Below are 19,676 nucleotides of genomic sequence, written 5' to 3' on the forward strand. Positions count from 1 at the left end.
ATTGCTTTTTTTTATACGCACAATAGTATTTTTGGGGTACATCTGTATCTATCTCTTCAAAATCGGAAGTCCAGATACAAAAATTGTATAAATTGTATGCTCTTGCAAGAAATTATTTAGACTGTGACCAGCTCAACATCAAGATCAACATACAAGCAGTGTTCAAGGAAATGTAATTAATAAGACTTATGTTTTTTTAAAAGTTTTTAATACTTTTTTTGAGTAGACTTAGTCAATTTAAATTTTAAATCACTTAATATTTATAAATTGAAACTTAATTTTGTTAAAACAATAGTGCACACATTTCAGAATTGTCTAGATCTATTTAATGCGCTCTTTTAGTACCTATGAATACTTCAGATCACCAATTAAGAATTTAATTGTTTATATTTGAGTGATAATATACAAAACTTCTAAATGAAATATGATTGGGTGTTAAATGTTCGTGATGCATAGAATCGATTTTTTTGCTGTCATTTTATAAGTGTAACTTCTTGTGCGGTACAGCTGTCAAAAGCTATGAGAATATGAGAGTTCTGTGTTTTAGTCTTTATTAACAGCAAACCTATTGAAATATTACACTTATTGCTATGTTTTGTTTATTTGTAATTTAGAATGTTTACCAAAGGAATGCTTGGCGTTAGCACTGGGTCTCGGCATTCTTCCGCCACATCGAATTATTTCTTGAAGTTGTTTACATTATGTTTATTAATTTGTTGACAGTTTCTCAATAAAGTCAACAAATTTCTTGAAACTATGACAAAAAATGACTACAAAGTTTATTATTATCATGGAGCACGTTTATTGTTTATCATTTTTAGGAATATTTTTTTACAACATGCAATAAAAAGACTGGAAGAGGATTTTTGCTTTTCTTTCAAACTGAATTATTTTCGGAAGAAGAAGATAAAGTTGATGAATCTACAAATTCGTTTAAAACTGATTTCATATTTTGTAAAATTTGCTTAATAGCGAACTCTTTATGACCGAAATAAATAAAAATAAAAAAAAGTAAAACTTGTATCTGTAAGCTGAAAAAAATCAGTTTATTTTTTCCCATGGAAACCAAAAACAGAGGCTAAATTTTACTTTACCACTGCGCGAATTTTTACGCGTGTTTTTTTTTACATTTGATAAATAATGGGCAAATAAATAGGTTAGGTTAACGTGGCTGCTGATTTAGAATCCACACACTTAGGCCAAAAGAAAAGGCCCATTGTGATACCACATGAATCTAGAGAATTACTTCTTACTAATCGAACCATTTTGAGCTTTTTATAAAGCAAAGAAGACATTTGATATCCGTTTTAGCTAGTTCACTGGGATTATCAAAAGAGTAGTCTCCCAGATGAAGTTTGCGTCTTAGTGAAAGAACAGGGCAAGTGCAGAGAAGGTGAGAGATTGTTTACTCTTCTTCTTCGTCCATACAGCTCCTGCAGAAGTCATTTGAGGCTACACCAAGTCGTATTGCGTGTCTGCCTATAACACAGTGCCCGTAAGGACACCTATTAGAGAGCTAATATGAAGACTGCTTTGAGATAACAAGTCTTTAGAGCGCTTTTGGTCCAGTGAAGGCAATATGAGTTTTGTGGTTGCGCATGTTGGTAAATTGTGCCACCTAGAATTTGTTATCGCAAAAGCTGTTTCTTTTAAGACAAATAAATAAATAATAATAAATAAATGCAAAATTAAAATAAGAACTATCGCAATTTTAGGGCAACTTTAAATTAGTTTTCAAAGTTAACTTTTTCACATAAAAACACGCAAAAATGGTCGATTTTAACATTTCTTGTATGTTTTTGTTTCGATGTTGCCGTACTTGATTTTTTTTTTAATTTCATTGACTTATTTTATGATATTGTTTTTAAATTATTTACCTATAAATTCAAAGAAAATTTCATTAAATTCATGGGAGGTGCTTTTTAAATAGATGAAAAGAAAACAAGAAAGATATTTTATGTACATATTTCCCCAATTTCAATTCTGTGTACAGCAAGCTGTACTTAAAAAAATTAGGCGCTGCAGCAGTTCGTTGAGAAAGTACAAGAATTATTCTTAGAGAATTTGCCAATTCCTCGCAAGAGGCAGTTCCTACCCGTGAAAAGGTTTTTAAATGGCACAGGCAGGGATTGAACCTATCACATCTGGTATGACAGTCTTACTCATTAACCATACCGCCATTGGTATTGTACGTAAAAAATAAACTTGTAGAAAAAATAAACTTGTGTAAAAAAAAGTAGGGTTAAGTTAAAAAAAAATGTATAACTTAACGGCGTTTTCTCGTTTTAATATTTTAAACATGTTCTAATGAGACCTCTACCTACCGGTTAACAAAAATCAGAAGAAAATCCGTGCTGCGTAGTGGAACGTCACCCTAAAACATGTCAATATCAAAAATAAATTGATTTATTTTAATCATGAAAAATCCCATTAACTTTCATTTAATTGTTCATTTTCAAAACGTAAAATAACTAAGTAAATTCAGTTCGCAACTCAAGAACTCACGCAAAATACAAAATAATAAAATGCGAATTGTAAAAGTTGTCAAGAATTCTCCACCGTTAACATCTGTTGTATCTGAAATACACTGTTATTTCTTGGAAATATAAAGAAAATTCCCATAAAAACAAACTGGAAACTTGATCGTTGCTCTATACAACACATACAGTTAAATTTTCTTCCTTCTCGCACCTTTAAATTGTGTGTTCGGTTTGTATAACAAAATACGGAACAGCACTTTATTGTCAAGTTTTGTTGAAAAAAGTATGATTAAAATAAAAGAAAATACGTAGCAATAATAGAAAGTATAAATACGTGTGAAAATTTTCCCATATTATTATTTTCCTAAAAGATATATACATACATAATTGCAAACATTAACTAATAGATCGTTGCTTACCTACATATATATACATTTTATATATATATCCATAAAGTATATATATATACTTATCCAAGTATATGTATAGAATATATATAATATGTATATATATACATTATTGTGAATAAATCCACATAAGCTAGTGAAGGGAACTCAAACTAGACGCAAATACAAAAAGTGAAAAAGAAAAATATTAAAGAAACCAATTCACTGTCGTCACCATCACCACCTCGTCACAGGAAATCTGCTAGTTTAAGTTTTAGTTTTTTTTCTCGCTCTCACCCAAATAATCTCGGTTGGATAAAAATTATTTATTTTCGGTTTAAAGAAAAATTATGGAAAAAGGGTAGCTAATTGAAAAGAAAATTCGGATGCATTTGTTTCCGACTCCGAGAATGCATTCCAGAGTAATGATATTATTATTTTTGAAAACAAGTAAGAAACAAAAAGAAGGCTTTTAAAATTCAACCATAAATTTGTTGGGGGAAAAATAAAGAACAGTGAGAGACCGTCGCATATATAAATAGGATATAATGGAGTGTTGTTCTTAATGTGAGATGCGGGAAGGTTAAAAAATAAAAATTTACGAGAACGATGAGACCAATTCGCGTACCTTAGTATATTTGTTTTTGTCAAATTAACAAACATTAAAAGTTTTTATTTCTTCGGTTATCCAAACAAACTAAATATCCTGTGAACAAACTGTGGTGTTATCATTCCATAGATAGTTTAACTAGTTGAAATTATGAAAATGGTCGCTCTCCAGGGGATGGGTGGGAAAGTTGATACCGACATGTTTAGTTAATTTAGCGAATTTAGTCTCAGTATCTATGACAAAAAAGAGTTTTTCTTTTAAATTTGTGTGCATGGTGCATGGACATTCAGAAGTTGATTTTTATTTCTTTAAAAAAATAAACTGCGACGATAAAAACAAGCAATAACCACAATAAGGAAAGGAATGTTTTAAATGAAAAAAAAATAAAAATTGAGTACAATATATTATGTATGTATAAGAGAAGCATAAATAATTTTGTTGTTGCTTTTTATTCGTGTGTATAAGAAGAAGAGTTGAATAAAAAAAGAGGAATTAGTACAAAAATATAACTCTAAAACGTATTGTGACTGTGAAAAAATTGCAAAGAAAAAATAAATGAAAGAATAAATTCAGTTTAACTTTTATTATTAACAAAGCTGCCGAAATATATATATATATATATAAAAAAAGTAAACGAGGTTAGAAAAAGTATCATTCTTCAACGACTACAACAAACATCCAAGTATCCCAGTGCACCATACCAGATCAGTGTGAAAAAATCAAAATTAAAAACAGCTATATGAATAATCAATTCAACTGATGTTGATATGTAAGTAGAAGAAGTTTAATGTTATTTCTTAAATAAATTTCTACCTATACCCAACCTTACCTAGTGTATCAATTTTATTTTTTGTTTTTGAAAATAGCAAATCTTAGATTAAACAGTGGCTTGTCAACAAAACACAACGCAACCCCGTTTTTTTAATTAGACCTTAGCGAATTGATTCGTCCTTATCGCCAAATAAAGATATTTCACTTAAATAAATTCGCGTTATGTTCTATTTTAAAAATTGCAAACCCTCGATAAAAAAATAGATTAGCTAGATACTGGACTTGTGTGATCATATCAAACAAAACCTTTAGATTCCCAAGATTGCCTTAAATTGATCCTTGGTTATCGAATTGAAAGGGCTTTCAATATACCAGGTGAATGTATCTTTACTTACTTAAACAGGTTGAAATATGATGATCTAAGTTGAAGTTAATGTGTATTTTATCTTAAGTTAAAATTAGGGAAATTGATATTGTTTAAAAGTGACAAATTCTCTTTTTTATTCTTTCATGTTTTTTACTATTTCCATGAGACTGATATTTGGTTCAAGTTCTGTTGTTGAATTAAGATTTCAATGATTGAATCTAATACAGAGTTCAATTTTTTAATAATGCAATGATAATTATTTCCAAAATTGAATATATTTCGACTTTTTGGTCTAATGTTGAATATTTGAGTATTTATTGAACTTAAAGTAGTTGAATGTTACTTATACCTACATCTGATATAATAATAAGTACGTGCATCTAAATATCTTTCATGAGAAGTGTGATTCTTTTCAGAGATATCTGGCAATAACACTATTCGATTCATATCCCCATTATCTATTTTAATAAGTCAGCATGTTTACAAACATAATATACATGAATGAAAGTATAATCTTAATATTAATGCTCAAATAATTGTCGCGCCTTAACATTTTAATAAATTTAAATATGTTTCAAATGCACCACAAAATTAACACATTCATTTTGCTTTATATCGAGCCAATATACATCAGTTTTATCAGTATTAGTCCCTCCGTTTCTGGAAGTAAACTAAAACTAACATAAATGATAATTGATTTTCATTTACTAAAATGTTGAATTGCATTTAAAATTCTTTTCATTTCCTCTATTTCTTTTCTTGTACTGCTTTTTGTATTATTTCGGATTTTCATAAAAATAAACATATTAATATATTAATTGCTGTATTTATTTTGATTAGTTAATCAAAAGTAGAGTTAAACCACTAAATAATAAAGACATCACAAAAGTTTCATTTGGTTTATTATATTGGCTGACAATTCAATTTTCGGTAAAATTGGTACAAAAACTCGTGGGTTTTATAAATACCTACCATTATGAAACCATAATTTGCCTTGGTCTGATCCCTTAATCCTAACCACTTATAAAGACTGCCTGCAAACGCTTTGTCAACGTCATTATGTCGCTGATATAGTATTCGTCCAAGAACTTATCATTTGGTATCATAGACACTTTTGGTTTATAAGAATTAATAAGGACATTCGTTCCTTTTTTAACATTTCTAATCACCGCACCAACTATGGACACTTAAATCCAATCTCTAGAATATGACCAATTCTGTTCAAGTAACCTTTGATTTTCTCCTCAATTCTGCATCCCTTAGGAGAATTTTGTCCCAGAACCCTCTCTAAACCTACTGCCTATTTAATGTATATCTATATCTGTTTTTTTTTTTTTGATTTTTTATTATACATATTATAACATATTCAAATTTTGTTTTCTACTTTTCTATTCATTTTTATTTTTTTGTAAACATTATTATTGGTATTAATTTAACGCTTGAAATGAGATAAATACATAAATTTACGAAATTTCTTACTGACAGACCTGTAAATATTGTAAGATCATAACATCGTCTGTATGTACTTATAGCATAGCATCAAAATCATTTTTATTTCATTCCTTGTCATTATGGGATCCTTTCGACTATCCCCTTCCCTTGATTATAACTCGAGATTAAACGCAACAGGTTGTTTGCAACAAACTGTACTTTTAGCAATGCATTAAGATTTTTAAATTTAAACACTGACAAACATCAATTTCATTGTTATTGTTTTTGTTATTTTTATAATTTCAGTTTGCACAAAAATGTTCTATAAAATTGAAATTTTAAACCTCAAAATGGTACCTATTTGAAATTCGGATTGCCAAATATTTTTTTACAAAAAGTATTAATGCATTTGAAGCTAAATTGACTTTGTAAATATATTTCAAATATGTTAATGATGAATGTTGATTTTTACAAAATGTCAACAAAATTCCATTTAATGAATTTGTTGAAATCACTAGAAAAAGTTAATGATGAAAATCAACAGGTAAAAGGAGGTGCAAAGCTTCAGGTTACTTGATACCTTTGACGTAAAATTACATATTTGCTATAAACGGCCATCAGTAATTCATTTCAGATTCATCTTGTTTCAATTTTTAGTGATAGGTTTTACTGATGCCTATTACCGGTCTTCTTATTAAGTTTGGAACTGTTAGTCGAAAATATAATTAGTAAATATTAACATGTGAAAAAAAATCATTCTCTTCTTATCCCGATTACTTAAATTGGCATTGGTATTCATTTTATTCTTTATTTACGATTACTAGGCAAACGTGGTATGAGTCCCTTCCTTTTTGTGCAGCTAAGTTTTTGCATAAAAAGCATTCAAGCACTTTTCTATTGTGCAAAAAGTGAAATTTAGCAATGAACCTAACCTAAACTTACAGTAGACTAAATAATTTCAAATAAACATATCCATTATGTGCCTCGAGAAATTACTAATTCCTTCCTTTCGTTTAAATGATCCTCTAAGGTGACCCAAAATTCTCGTCTTTGACTGATCTCTTATTTAATGACATGTTTAATTTGTTGTCACTGTCGAAATTGCTTCGGCTGAATTTTCCGTTTGGTTTCACGTATCTTCTCTATCATAAACTATAGTAATGCATATTATTATTAAAAATGTAGTCAATTCAAAAATGACTATTCTCAAAATTATAGATGATTTTAAAATGTAATCATACTAATTCAAGGACAGAATGTCACTGTATACTTAAGTGTGATTAAAAAAATTGTCATCTCAGAATATAAATAAAGTCAGTTATTAACAATAATCCTATTTTCTAAAAAATACAAAAAAAAATACATATTATTAATTAATTTTAACAAAATTCCATATTCTCAACTGACCAACGCAACGCGTTATGTGATAAATGTTAAAGTGATAGCAAAATACAGTTGATGGTCACCTTATTTTACTATAGTCTATGGTTCACTCAAACATTACTTGTAGCTTAATATTTAATAAAATTTTCCTTTATTTAAAAAAATAACATATCGCACCAAAAATTAAATATACTAAGACTAACTAACCAACAAAAGACGAGACAACACGATACATCGAATGAGTTAGAATAAACCAAAGAGATACTCGAATATAACATCACAAATGCGAGTAAAGTAGTTCCACTCCACTAGTTTATCTTCAATTTTCGAAAGTCAGACGAAAGACAGACAGACAGGCAGGCCAGGCAAAGGCAAAGGCAAGGCACACAACACAAATTGTGGTGGTGTTGCTGCTGCTTCTGTCTGTTCTGTTCTGGCTGGTGGTTTCTTCAAATGCTTTCAGGCACCGCACCATCAGCTCAGCTAGTTCTACTTGTTCCTATAAGGCTGATAGCTAGCGTGTTAGCTGTGTTAATGCGCCTGGCCGCTCAAAAGTTGCCGTTGCACGATACGATAACCTGCGTTCGTGTGACTGAAAGTACGAGTGTTTTTTTTTCTCTCCTCCGTGTTGTGTTAATTTAATCCATTCAACAAAAATAAAAATACGAAATATTTCTGTGGGTTTGAGTTTTTGCTTTTTTATTATAATCTTTTACAAAATAATTTTATACTCGAAAAGAAAATATACATTTTTGGAAAAAAATATACCCGGATCAACCATAAAGTAATATATCTTCTTATTTGTATAAAATTTTATTATGTGCGATAAGACTAGAAACACTTAAAATAAAAATGTATGTACTTGCAATGTGTGTTTGTACAGTCAGGTATATATTATATTCCGGACAGAAGAAAAATTACAAATAAAAAGAGAGCATACAAAAATGAAGTTTTCTTGTTGGAAACCACATTTTTATTTGTTCCATTTTTCCCCTCTTATGCCCTTCTTTTATGTTGGTGCTTTTTTTAAAAATAAAATAAATGAAAAGTGCTAGTGTGGTAACACAGTGCCACTGTGCAGAAAATAATATTAAATAATAAAATTAATAATATTTTATTCTGTGTTTGGTGGAATTAACTGTATTGTTGTTCATTTCTTACCTAGCCAGAGGCAGAGTACTAAAACTGGATAACTGATACTGCATTGGTGTTCCTACAGTTGGTGGTCGTGATTTCGTGAAAGGGAAACAAAAATCCGTGTAGGTTTACTTTCTCTGACTTTTATACTTCATTTAATTTAGAAAAATGAGGGAATTTTTTAATTACATCCCAATTTCATTGGGATATTGCTAATTTCTAGACATGAATACAGAATAATATTTATATTTATTATTGAAGCCGGTATGCCTTTGTGCTATGTACATTATACACATTTGCCAATCACTTTTATTTTGCTATACAATTTATGAAAAAATAAATCAAAAGGATGTTAGTTTTTGGTTTGATATTTTAAAGACGAGGGATGGTTTCAAGTAATTAATATGCATGAAGTAATTTTCTTTGTTGAAAATAATACCTAAACCGGGTATGTTCGATTTCCCGCGATTTTTCAAAAAGAAATCAAATTCTAGGCTATATGGAATTCAGTTGTTGCATGAGGGATTCTATGAATAAAAATATAAATAATAAACAGTCAAACTTTTTAACTTTTTTTCATTCTAGTATAAAATAGGTACAAATTAGTGAAGAACATTTCATTGGAAGAAGTTGTTCGCCTTTTGAATTTGATTAAAAAAATGAGAGTTTTGTGTAGGTATTCCGTAATTCTTTTACTACTATGCACGCTGTTGCCTCACTTCGTGTCTTTTGGTAATATTTTTTTATTGTTCGAATGGTAGAAAATGTAACCTCTGATTTTTTTTAAATGAACAAAAAGGAATAGACAAACATTTCTATGATATATATATACAAACAAAAATAAGTACCTACTGCTTTATTGGTTTGATTTTCATCAAAATTAGAACTTAAGTGTCATCATTTTGACTATTCAAAATCCCAAAAATTAAACTTCAATGTTTGTTGTATTTTGCAGTTTTGCCAAATACATACATACTCGTATCTTCATATCCACTCGACTACTTTGTTTAGAAAAGGATTGTTTACTTAATTAAGTCGTAAAACAAAATGTTTATTTGTTCATAAGCGAGTTGGAATAGAGTTCAAAACGTAGGTAGGTGTTTCTAAGCTAAAACAAAATATAAAAAAAAGAAAAAAATAACTTTATGTGCTAAAGAAATATTATTCCTTTTCTTTAATAAATAAACATAGGTATCGTAGGTATGATACTGATAAAGAAGACAATCAAGTCGATCCTTTGTACTACTAACAAAAATATTGTTTCAAATTTGCAGCTTTTGAGTAACGCACTTTTTTGAATTTTTATCTAAACATATTAGACATATTCAAGGAAAAATGAAATATCTTTAATTTAAATGAAACCAGACTTTTAGTTAGAGTTTGATAAAATATTACATCTGTGCAAGTTTTAGTCTCTTAGATACCTATCTAGAAGTTGCGTTTTTTTCCATTTATCATACAAATTGTGTGGGAGCTTTTAGATGTTTTGCTACCCATATTGTAACTCAAGAACCTTTTTAAATGATATGTTCCCGTTTCCTAAAGGAATTTGAATGACTTTTAAAAGAATCATAACATGTTTTATAATTATTGCACTGTTTGCGAAGTTATTAAAGGTTTTACTAAAACGTGCGGCTAATATCACTGTTCATAAGATCACCACTTGATTGTCGAACAAGTTTTTAACACTATACTTTTCGGCACGATCGAAAAAGCAATGTTTAAAAAACTTATAAGTTATTTCACCTCATGAAACTGTTTCATAGTACCTACAACAGTTAATTTCAACACATGTTACAAAAACAAAAAACTTCAATTAAAACCTAACGTTGAAAGGAGCTTACTATTTAGAAAATAAGCTAACTTTTTTTTAAAGGACATTCAAATCTCTATTATATAAGTTTAAACTCATGAATTAATAGGATCCAAAACTTAAAAAGCGAAGGGCTACAAATCTAAAAGCCACCTTACAATTTATATGGAAAATAGAATACGCGATGATTGAACTCCATCTTAACATAATTCTAAAAAAAATGTAAAGAGAAACTGAAATATATTTTTTTTTCATCTAAGTATGAGCTAGTTTTATGAACTTGAGCTGAGTATGTGCCAAGAATATTTAAACTTATCTGGAAGATATTTGTTCTTGATATGTGATCTTTGGTAAAAACTTCGTTTTAATGTAGTCTATTATTCAAAAGTGAAAAGCTGCTATGGAAAAAAACAATGATTTTCTTGATTTTTATTCTCGCTTTTTAACAAATAAAAATTTTGTTTTTAAATTTACAATTGTGTGGCGCAACAGTCCTTTGGGAACCAGGGCCTAGTGACTTACAACTCAATATTAGGCCGTATCCGAACGACTAATTTGAGAAAGCACTTTTTCATGACAAGAAAGACTCTTGAAGGATTTGTCAATTCCTCGCCTATGTATTTTTTCGAAACATTAAATATATACAGCTCTATTCTGGTATTCACTTGGAGCTTATATGCGATTCCCTTTCACACTGCATTTGTAATTTGATATCCATCCTACTAATATGAGATTCACTTAAACAGCTGTGCATATAAAAATCTTCTATCTGGTACTGATTCCATCCAAAAATAAGTTCAGTCAATCATAAATATTTAATTGTAAATTAAATTTGGAAATGGACAGTACTGGACTTTTTCCCAATAAGCAGAGGAATAAAAGAACAGAAAGCTTCCAAGAAATGTTAGAAAAAAAAAACAATGTTATGGAGCTGCTGGTGAAAACGGTAGATTATTTACTTTAATTTTAAAATATATGATACAAAATTATTTCAAATCATATTTTTGCCAAAAGCTCTTGATTAAATAAAAAATCTTTTGCTATGTATTGGATATTGTTCAACCTCAATTTCCAAAAAAAAAAAAAAAAACAATGCAATAACTTCTTCTTCTTCAGAATATTTTTGCATTTTGTTTCTTCATCCCCCTGTGGCCCGTTGGTTGCTTACTATGGAATAATTTTTTCTTAAAACGGGATTTGTAGTCAATCCAAACGTAAAAAACTTTGTTTTTAGGAAAATAGACTGGTGTTTATCCTGCATAAAATCTACTTAGATCCACTCAACTAGCTTTTTCATTGGTGGTTCCAGGGGGTTGAACCTAACTTTTAGACTTTTACAAATTTCTGGAATTTTTTTGCACTAGTTGCAATATATGCATTAAGCTTAATTTCAGAAACGATTTCAGTAAATTAGTCGCTCTACCCTTACAAATGTTAATAATTTATACAGATTCACTTCGAAAGAATAGCAGAATACTGATAAGCGGAAATTGTATCAACAATTCCCGCAATGAATATTAGAATAGGGCTAAAATTATGTACGGTTTGTAACTATGCCTAATAATTTATACTTCTTTTGATGATCATGAAAAACAGATAGAAAAAAAAAAAACAAATAACTCTTGAGGTAGAAAATTTTAAACGCTTGCAAAATTGGTTATGTTTGAATTTTTTATTATTTATAACGACGTTTAAATAAAATGAACATTCAAAAAAAAAATAATTTTCCCATATTCGGAAATTTTGATTTTTCATTTTTGTTTTCTTTTGTTTTTTCTTTACAGAATATCCAAATGTGCATATATATCTTAACAAAATGTGATTCCTTTGTACTGCAATACTTAGTCCTATTGTATATTCAAGTATTTATTAATTTTAAACGTACGCATCGATTTCGTTTAATGTATTCAATCTATAATAATACTAGTAGTAATTTTTATTCGTATGTTTTTTTTGTTCACTTGATTATTCTGTTTAAATTTCAAATGTTTAATTTTGTTAGAATGCTTTCCTCTATCCTTTTTTTGTGTTTATCAAATGCAAATATGTTGGCCTTTAAAAAAATAACAAATTTAAATAAAGCTTGTATTTCATGCTTAAAATGGGGTCTTGAAATAAAATAGATATTTGGAATTATGCAAAAAGCAAATGCTATTTATGATATATGCATTTGAACAAATATTGGTAATTTTGAAGCCATTATCAATTTCGTACTTCAAGCACCAAACCAAGAACAACAAAACAATTTATTTTGTTTTCCCTTATTTATATAACAAAGGCAATTTTAAAAAGTATACAAAAATACAGCACATCAGTTTTGTTCATTTTTATCCTTATAGACTAAGGGGTTGAGATTGAGAAAGGTACGACATTTAAAAGATAGAAGATTTCCGTCAGTAACGTATTTAGACGAAGCAAACAGAAAAACTAGAAAATACTTTATTTTCTTTTGTTTACTCTATTGACGTACGATATAAAAAGGTTATTATTATATATGTTGTACTCATCAAAACCGTTTCGAAAAGAGTATTTTTAGATGTTGTATGAATTTAATACGAGTGATCAATTTAATCCACAAACGCACAAAGAAAATCATTGGCTTCTAATCAAGTTCTATAAAATGATGTGTTGCTAAAGAAACAACACTTATTTAAAGAATACACAACAAATATGATGTTTTATTATTTTTATCAAAAATAATAATCTTGCTATTAAAATTGCTAAAATTTCCATACCATGATCCTGTAGCATTTCAAAATCACTTGAAATCTAATTTCCCTCTATGATAAATGTTTTTTTTTTTTTAAACTTAGTACAAATACAAAATTAGTCCATACTTTTTCTTATTTGCATTTCTTTCATTGCATACTTTTAAAACAACACAGCCAAACGTTTTACAAGAATAGCTAAGGAGTAAACTTATTGTTTTTTATATTACATTTTAAAGCTTAGTGCAGTTATATTTGCAAATTGGCCATGAAGTATTAAGATTACTCTGAATAAAATAATAAAAAAAAACTATTTTTTCATCACTACATTAAATGTTTGTTTTCTTAATATTTATCAACATTTCTTTAATTTAATTATTGCATTCATTATATATTCTTGATAACTATACATTTTTTTTCTTGTACTAAGAATTTAAATTTAAACTTTATTTTATTTTATCCTTTTTTATATATTTCTATTTCCAGGTAAAATAAAAGCTTCAACTGATGAGAACTACACCAAAAAATATAAACAAATTTCAAAAATGATATCAAAAACCATACAAATTAAATAAACAAAAGTAAATAAAAATTAATAACTAAACAAAATTAAGTGTGAAAATATAATATTAATAATAAAAATAATTATAATAATAATAATAGTAGTCATAATAATAATAATAATAGCAATAATAATAATAATAATAAAAAGAAAACCAAAAATCCTAATAATTATTAACACATCTAACAATTTAATATAATAATATAAAATTTGAAACCTATGACATTTATTATCACTTAATTACTGTAATACAAACAAAAAAAAACAAAGTGATAGCCACATATTTTTAAAAACATGTTTCAATTTTAAGGTACAGAGTTCTCGATCATTCAAATAAAAATAAAATAAATCTGATTCACGAAAGCCATTTAAAGTTAAAATTAAATAAAACAAAATTAATAGTTGTGATAACGATATCAATAATTCTGAGTGCTTAAATAATTTATAAGCTAATAATATTAAACCAAAATACAAAAAGCCAGATAATATAAAACTTAAAATACCACGATTAATTAAAAAAATATAAAATTATTGTTACATATATACAAAAACAAACTTACCACATGTTTTTTTTCTAAATTCTGCGCAAGCTTATACAAAAGTAACAATACTGATAGTGATAAAATAGGTGGTCCAGCAACAAATTTAGAAAATAGAAGCTTGAGCAAAAGAAGCAAAACTTTTGAACATAGTGTAAAGTGAATTAAAAGTTAAAACATTTTTAAAATTTAAGACTTAACACACAATAATTATAAATAAAAACAAAAATAATTTATATAATATATATACATATATATATATTTATATGCATAGATTTAAGCATAAACCAGACAGTTATAAGATGCAGCTTTAAACTTAAAAACAAAACAGAAACCTTTATGTGTTTAATTTTATTATTGAAAAAAACAAAACAAAACGAAAACAAGAATACATATAGTATTAAATTTTAGTTCAGTTAGATATTTCTACACAAGTGATTACCTTAGCCAATGGAAAATATAATATAATTATTATAAATAATAATACAATTTTATCTTGATATTCATTATTTTATATATATGAAAATATATATTAAAACAAACAAAAAAACATTTATCGAAAAAAGAAATAATGGCTTTTTCGTAATCAAAAAGTGTGAGTGTTTTGGATGTGTTATTACGTGTGTTGTAACAAAAGACTATATTGAACGAACAAATTTCTTAAAGACTTAATACATATTAAACAAAATAAATAATTGTTATACGCTTAAATTCGTTGTGAAAAAAAGATACAAATAAAAAAAAAAGAAAACCATTTCAATGATATTAGTCGTAGATTAGAATTGAAAACATTGGGTAAATCTTAAAATACCTTCATTATTGAAAAACAAAAACCACTTTATACACTTAAAAAAACTTAGTATATTTAAGACTATTTAGATAAAATTGAAATAAAAATGCGTTTTCGAATGAAACAAAAGCAAAAGTAATGAACAAAACTGTCACAGAAGTGGAAATAACAGCAATCTCAAATAATAAATCAAGCTAGATTTTAGGTCACGAAAACCATCAACTTTTATTGACCACAACTGTCATATTGAATCCTAATGGAAACAATGTAAGTTATTTATATTTAAGCTTTAAACAAGAAAATATATTTTGCGTTTTATAAACTTTATTTAACTATACTTTCCTATTGCTGCATGTTTAATTTTGTTTGTCTCTTTGATTTTTTTAAAGTGTGTGTTTGCTAACATTTATGAAGTTCACATTCTCTGGGTTATATACTGGTTATTTATTCTGTGTATCGAGTAAAATTAAAAAAAAATAAGCATTATTGTTTTTGGAGCGCGCATTACTTAACTAATAAATTATAAAAAAAATTGCATACATCAGAAATGTGTAAACAAGAATATTTTGGGAAATGATAATGACATGTTAAACTAGAAGAAGAATTACTTAAATGTAAATATCCGAAATTAAAATTAAAAACAAAGATCTCGTGATCGCGTTATTATTTTTAAACTGTAAAATGGTTTCCTGCTCTTGTACATTAAAGGCACGCTTAAATTAAATATTGTTTTTTTTTGGCAACACAATTTTAATAAATGAACATTAACCTTTTTTGTGTCTTGTCCGCTCTGAACTCATGTATTTAATTTTCATGTGCAACATTTTATTATACAGAGTGCCTCAAATATCTCGCCCCAGGGAAAACCATGAGTTCTAGAGGTAATTTTAAGTCTAAAAACTTTGGAGGTAACTTTTTCTTTGCTGTTTGAGTTATAATGGTTTTTATGATTTTGAAGTCGTCTCCAACCATCTGTAACTTTGTCAAACTTTGATTTGTCTCTCAAGCTGAAAAAATAATTTATAATAATTCAAACTTGTATTACAACTTTTTAATAATTACATTTGTTTTTAGTTGTAATTAATTTAAAGATACATTATATATTTGAAGTCACCTTCAACCAACTCTAACTTTGTCAAATTTTGATTTGTCTTTTAATCTGAAAAAAATAATTTATAGTAATTCAAATTTGGTCTTACAACTTTTTTATAATTATAATTGTTTTTAGTTGTAATGAATTTAAAAATACATTATTAAGTGTTATTTTATTATTAAGTTCTATTTTGTGTGTTATTATGATATCTGATAGCCCATTTTATTTATTTATATGATTCGCATTTAAAGTAAACTTACAAAAAATTCTTATCCGCGAAAACAAGTTAATTTGGAATATTATTAATTAATTGAGCAGAACAAAAATAAATCAAAAGTCGAACAATATTAGCAAAGTTACATACAGTTAAAGATGACTTCTTTCAAAATCATCAAAACTTAAAGTGGAAGCAGAAAAGAACAAATTACCACTTAAGTTTTTCTACTTAAAATGACTTTAGGCACCCCTGTTTTTCTTAAGTGCTGAGGTCTGTGGAACACCCTATATAAACTGGAGAATATTAACCCATTCAAGTCAACAAGCTATACAGTGGAAGGCGTGATATATAATAAAAAAAATATCCTCTTTAGGTATTCTCTAATAAAATTTAAAAAAATGTGTTACTCATTTTAATATCGAATAACTAAAGTTGTTAATGTTTTTTTTTTGTATTCGTTCTTAAAAAAAAAAACTAATCATCGAAAATAGATGTTTTTTTTTTGTTAATATGCACAGGATGATTCGCACTTAGTACTTAAATAAATCTATGGCGTTTTTTTGGGTTAGGGTAAATAATTTAATTTAATCTAATGGAGGGTATGTTTATGTAGACAAAATAAATTTTAAACAACATTTATTAAATTTAAATTAAGCTCTGATCGCTTAGTTTAAAAAACAATCAATACCAACAATACAATACGTTGACTGATTCAGAATTGAGTTGGTGTTAAATGTTCGAATTTTTTGATTAACCAAAATTCTCGTTGTATATCTATGTATATTATATTTTTGTTTTGTACTGCTAAAAAATGTAAGAACCGTTTAATTCATGTTTAAGACCGTATTTACATTAATGAAAATTTGTATGTTTATATTATTGAGCCTTAACCAAGAGTTATCAAATAAAAGGTTACGTTGAGCTTGTAATAAGCGGTTGTAAGAAGAGCTTTCACTTAACACCAATCTTTATCGTGTGCACTCTTGGCCAAATATTTACTATTTCCCTTTTTTAATTCGTCTTATAGAATGTTTCTATAAAAACCTGTAGCTGAAGGTTGACGTTTGCTTACTTTGTGGTGCATCAACAATTTCTTGTAATATCTATAGCTTTATATTGAAGTTCTATGTACATATTATGGAAAAATAATTTAAAATTCTTGCAGTCCCTGTGGTGTAAAAATAGTTCATAGGACTGTCATGCCAGAGGTCTGGACTCAATCCCTCCCTGTGCCACCTACAAGTTTTTTTTTTCACTGGTACTGCCTCTTGCGAATATTGACAAATCCTTCAGAACATAGCTTTCCCAAAAATCGGATTCAATATTTAAACTGTACCAACAATTCCTGACATTACTCCCAAGAAGGAATTTTTGAGAGTTGTAGGTCAACACCAAATTTATTTTAATTTAAACATTCTTTATCTAATAATTTTTCATAAAACTAAACAATTGTAAGTTATGCAAGCGTACAAAACAACTTCTGTAAACTAAATAATTCAAAAATGTTTATTGGAGCCTCAAAGTTTAAAAAGTCGCTTGGCCAAGAAAGCTCTATATATAAGAGAAATTCTGTTGAGTTGCTGCTTGCTCTTGTATTGAAAGTCATAATCTTCGAATTTCTTAAATAAATCGGAACAGATACCATCAATGTACCATTTTAAAGTTTTATTAACACATAAAAGATTTCCGTACCTGCTAAAATATTTTTTTTTTTTTTGTGAATAAGGTATTTTAAATTTAATTTTGTACTACATTTCAAAAAAGTTGTCCAAAAGTTAAAACCAAACCGATTTCAAACTTTCAGGCATTATATGGGAAAGATTTTGGGCTTTGAATTCTGTAAAATGTTCACATTGGAAACAAATGTACAATATTACTATGAATAAACTATATTTTTTCAATATTTTCCACTTAGGGGTATTATTTTAAATAACCGACTATTTTGCCAGCAGTCATTTAAAAGTCACCTTTTGGCAAATGGACCAATACCACGGTGCCTTTTAGCTGTCAAAATTGACAACATATTATCCAAACAATTTAATAATAGCAATTTTGCAAGAAATGTTTCTTGACAGTGTTATTTCTCTTAGAGGTAATCACAATTAGATATTAAAGAGGTTAAAGAAGGAGTTATATAGGACTTTCCGCATTAAATTTGCTTATTGGTGCAACCTTACCAGTGACAGGCATTTTGCTGATATCGTTTTCCATTGTTAGTCCTTTCGTTTCTCTTTACAATAAATAAAATATCCATTGATTTCTTAGTTAAAAATAATTTCCTCTATTTGAAACGCCTATATAATTAAAAATACTAGTTTTTTTTACAATTCTACGCACTTCCTTAAGTGAATTGAAACTCCCAAACTAAAATTTTAAACAAACCGTTGAGCTCCTTGACAAAAAATCTTCATTCATATCATAATAATATTTTATCATTCGTCGGCACTTGTTATTATTAAGATAGAACCTCGATCTTAGATACTTTTTTTTTGATCGAGTGAGGCTCCGGGAGCCTTAAGATTAAAATGTAATAAAAATAACGACTACCATACTGTACTTTTAGGTATTATTTTGAAATATTACACATTAAGTTAGAAATTTGTTTGTGAAATTAAAGAGTACCTATTGAGAGCAATTTTTTTTTCATAAACTCACTGTTAACATATTTATTAAAAAAATATATTTAAAAAAAGTATCTAGAAATATTATGTATTTTGTATGCTTCCCCACTGTATAAATCACAAAATAAAAACATATATATTTTTTCCGTTTTGTTTCTGTTTAGCAAATTTGCTATAAATTATTTGTCATTAAAAATGACTTTTCAACCAAAAAAAATAAAAACGCTTCTTGCTTTAAATGTTAATATATTCCACATTTATATATTTTTTTGTCCAGCATTAATATTTCCATATATACATACATATATACATTTTTTTTAATTAACTTGTTTTATATACATTACATTTCAATATCTCAAAATCGAAAGAAAAGTGCCTACTTTTCTTCTGTACAAAAAAATATTTTGTAATTTTTGTTCGTATAAAGATTATCTTACTAATTAATTTTTTTTTGGTTTTGTTGGTGCTCTCTCGACTCTTGTTTTTTTTCTGACTTACAGTGTTAGCATTTAAAAATTGCAGTTTGTAAAATTGCAAAAACACGTAAAGGAGCAAAACTTGTAGAGTTATTAAAACAAAAATACTTTCAAAATTGTTTACAAAACATAAACCTGAAGAGAAACAAGTATATCAACTTATTTTCCATGGATTTTAATTGATTCCGTACGGACTTGGCCGAAATTTGCACAATGTTAGCTGCTAATTTACCAGTATGCCAATATGCTGGAATGGTAAGACAATAATTAGAAAAAAAGCTTTCATTTTTTT

At 27.6% G+C, this 19,676-nt stretch overlaps 1 protein-coding gene across 13 annotated transcripts in view; it reads left to right on the forward strand.

Moving 5' to 3' along the window:
- Nucleotides 1-2,648: 2,648 nt before the first annotated feature.
- The window catches only part of LOC129953288 (protein Gawky), a 33,604-nt gene continuing 16,576 nt past the window's right edge, over nt 2,649-19,676 (forward strand). For 2 of the 13 annotated variants that reach the window (XM_056066327.1, XM_056066328.1), the window contains exons 1-2: nt 3,021-4,245; nt 13,573-15,244. Coding sequence is in view for 11 of the 13 variants with exons in the window: in XM_056066320.1 (XP_055922295.1) it covers nt 19,598-19,639 (42 nt within the window). In the remaining 2 variants the exon portion in view is untranslated. Of the gene's footprint in view, nt 2,805-3,020; nt 4,246-7,658; nt 8,213-8,593; nt 8,688-12,162; nt 12,260-13,572; nt 15,245-19,408; nt 19,640-19,676 lie in introns of those variants that run through there. The other 11 variants (XM_056066321.1, XM_056066324.1, XM_056066320.1 and 8 more) reach the window with 11 other exon arrangements.

The sequence above is a fragment of the Eupeodes corollae genome, chromosome X (assembly GCF_945859685.1).
Source record: "Eupeodes corollae chromosome X, idEupCoro1.1, whole genome shotgun sequence".
NCBI classification, from domain to species: domain Eukaryota; kingdom Metazoa; phylum Arthropoda; class Insecta; order Diptera; family Syrphidae; genus Eupeodes; species Eupeodes corollae.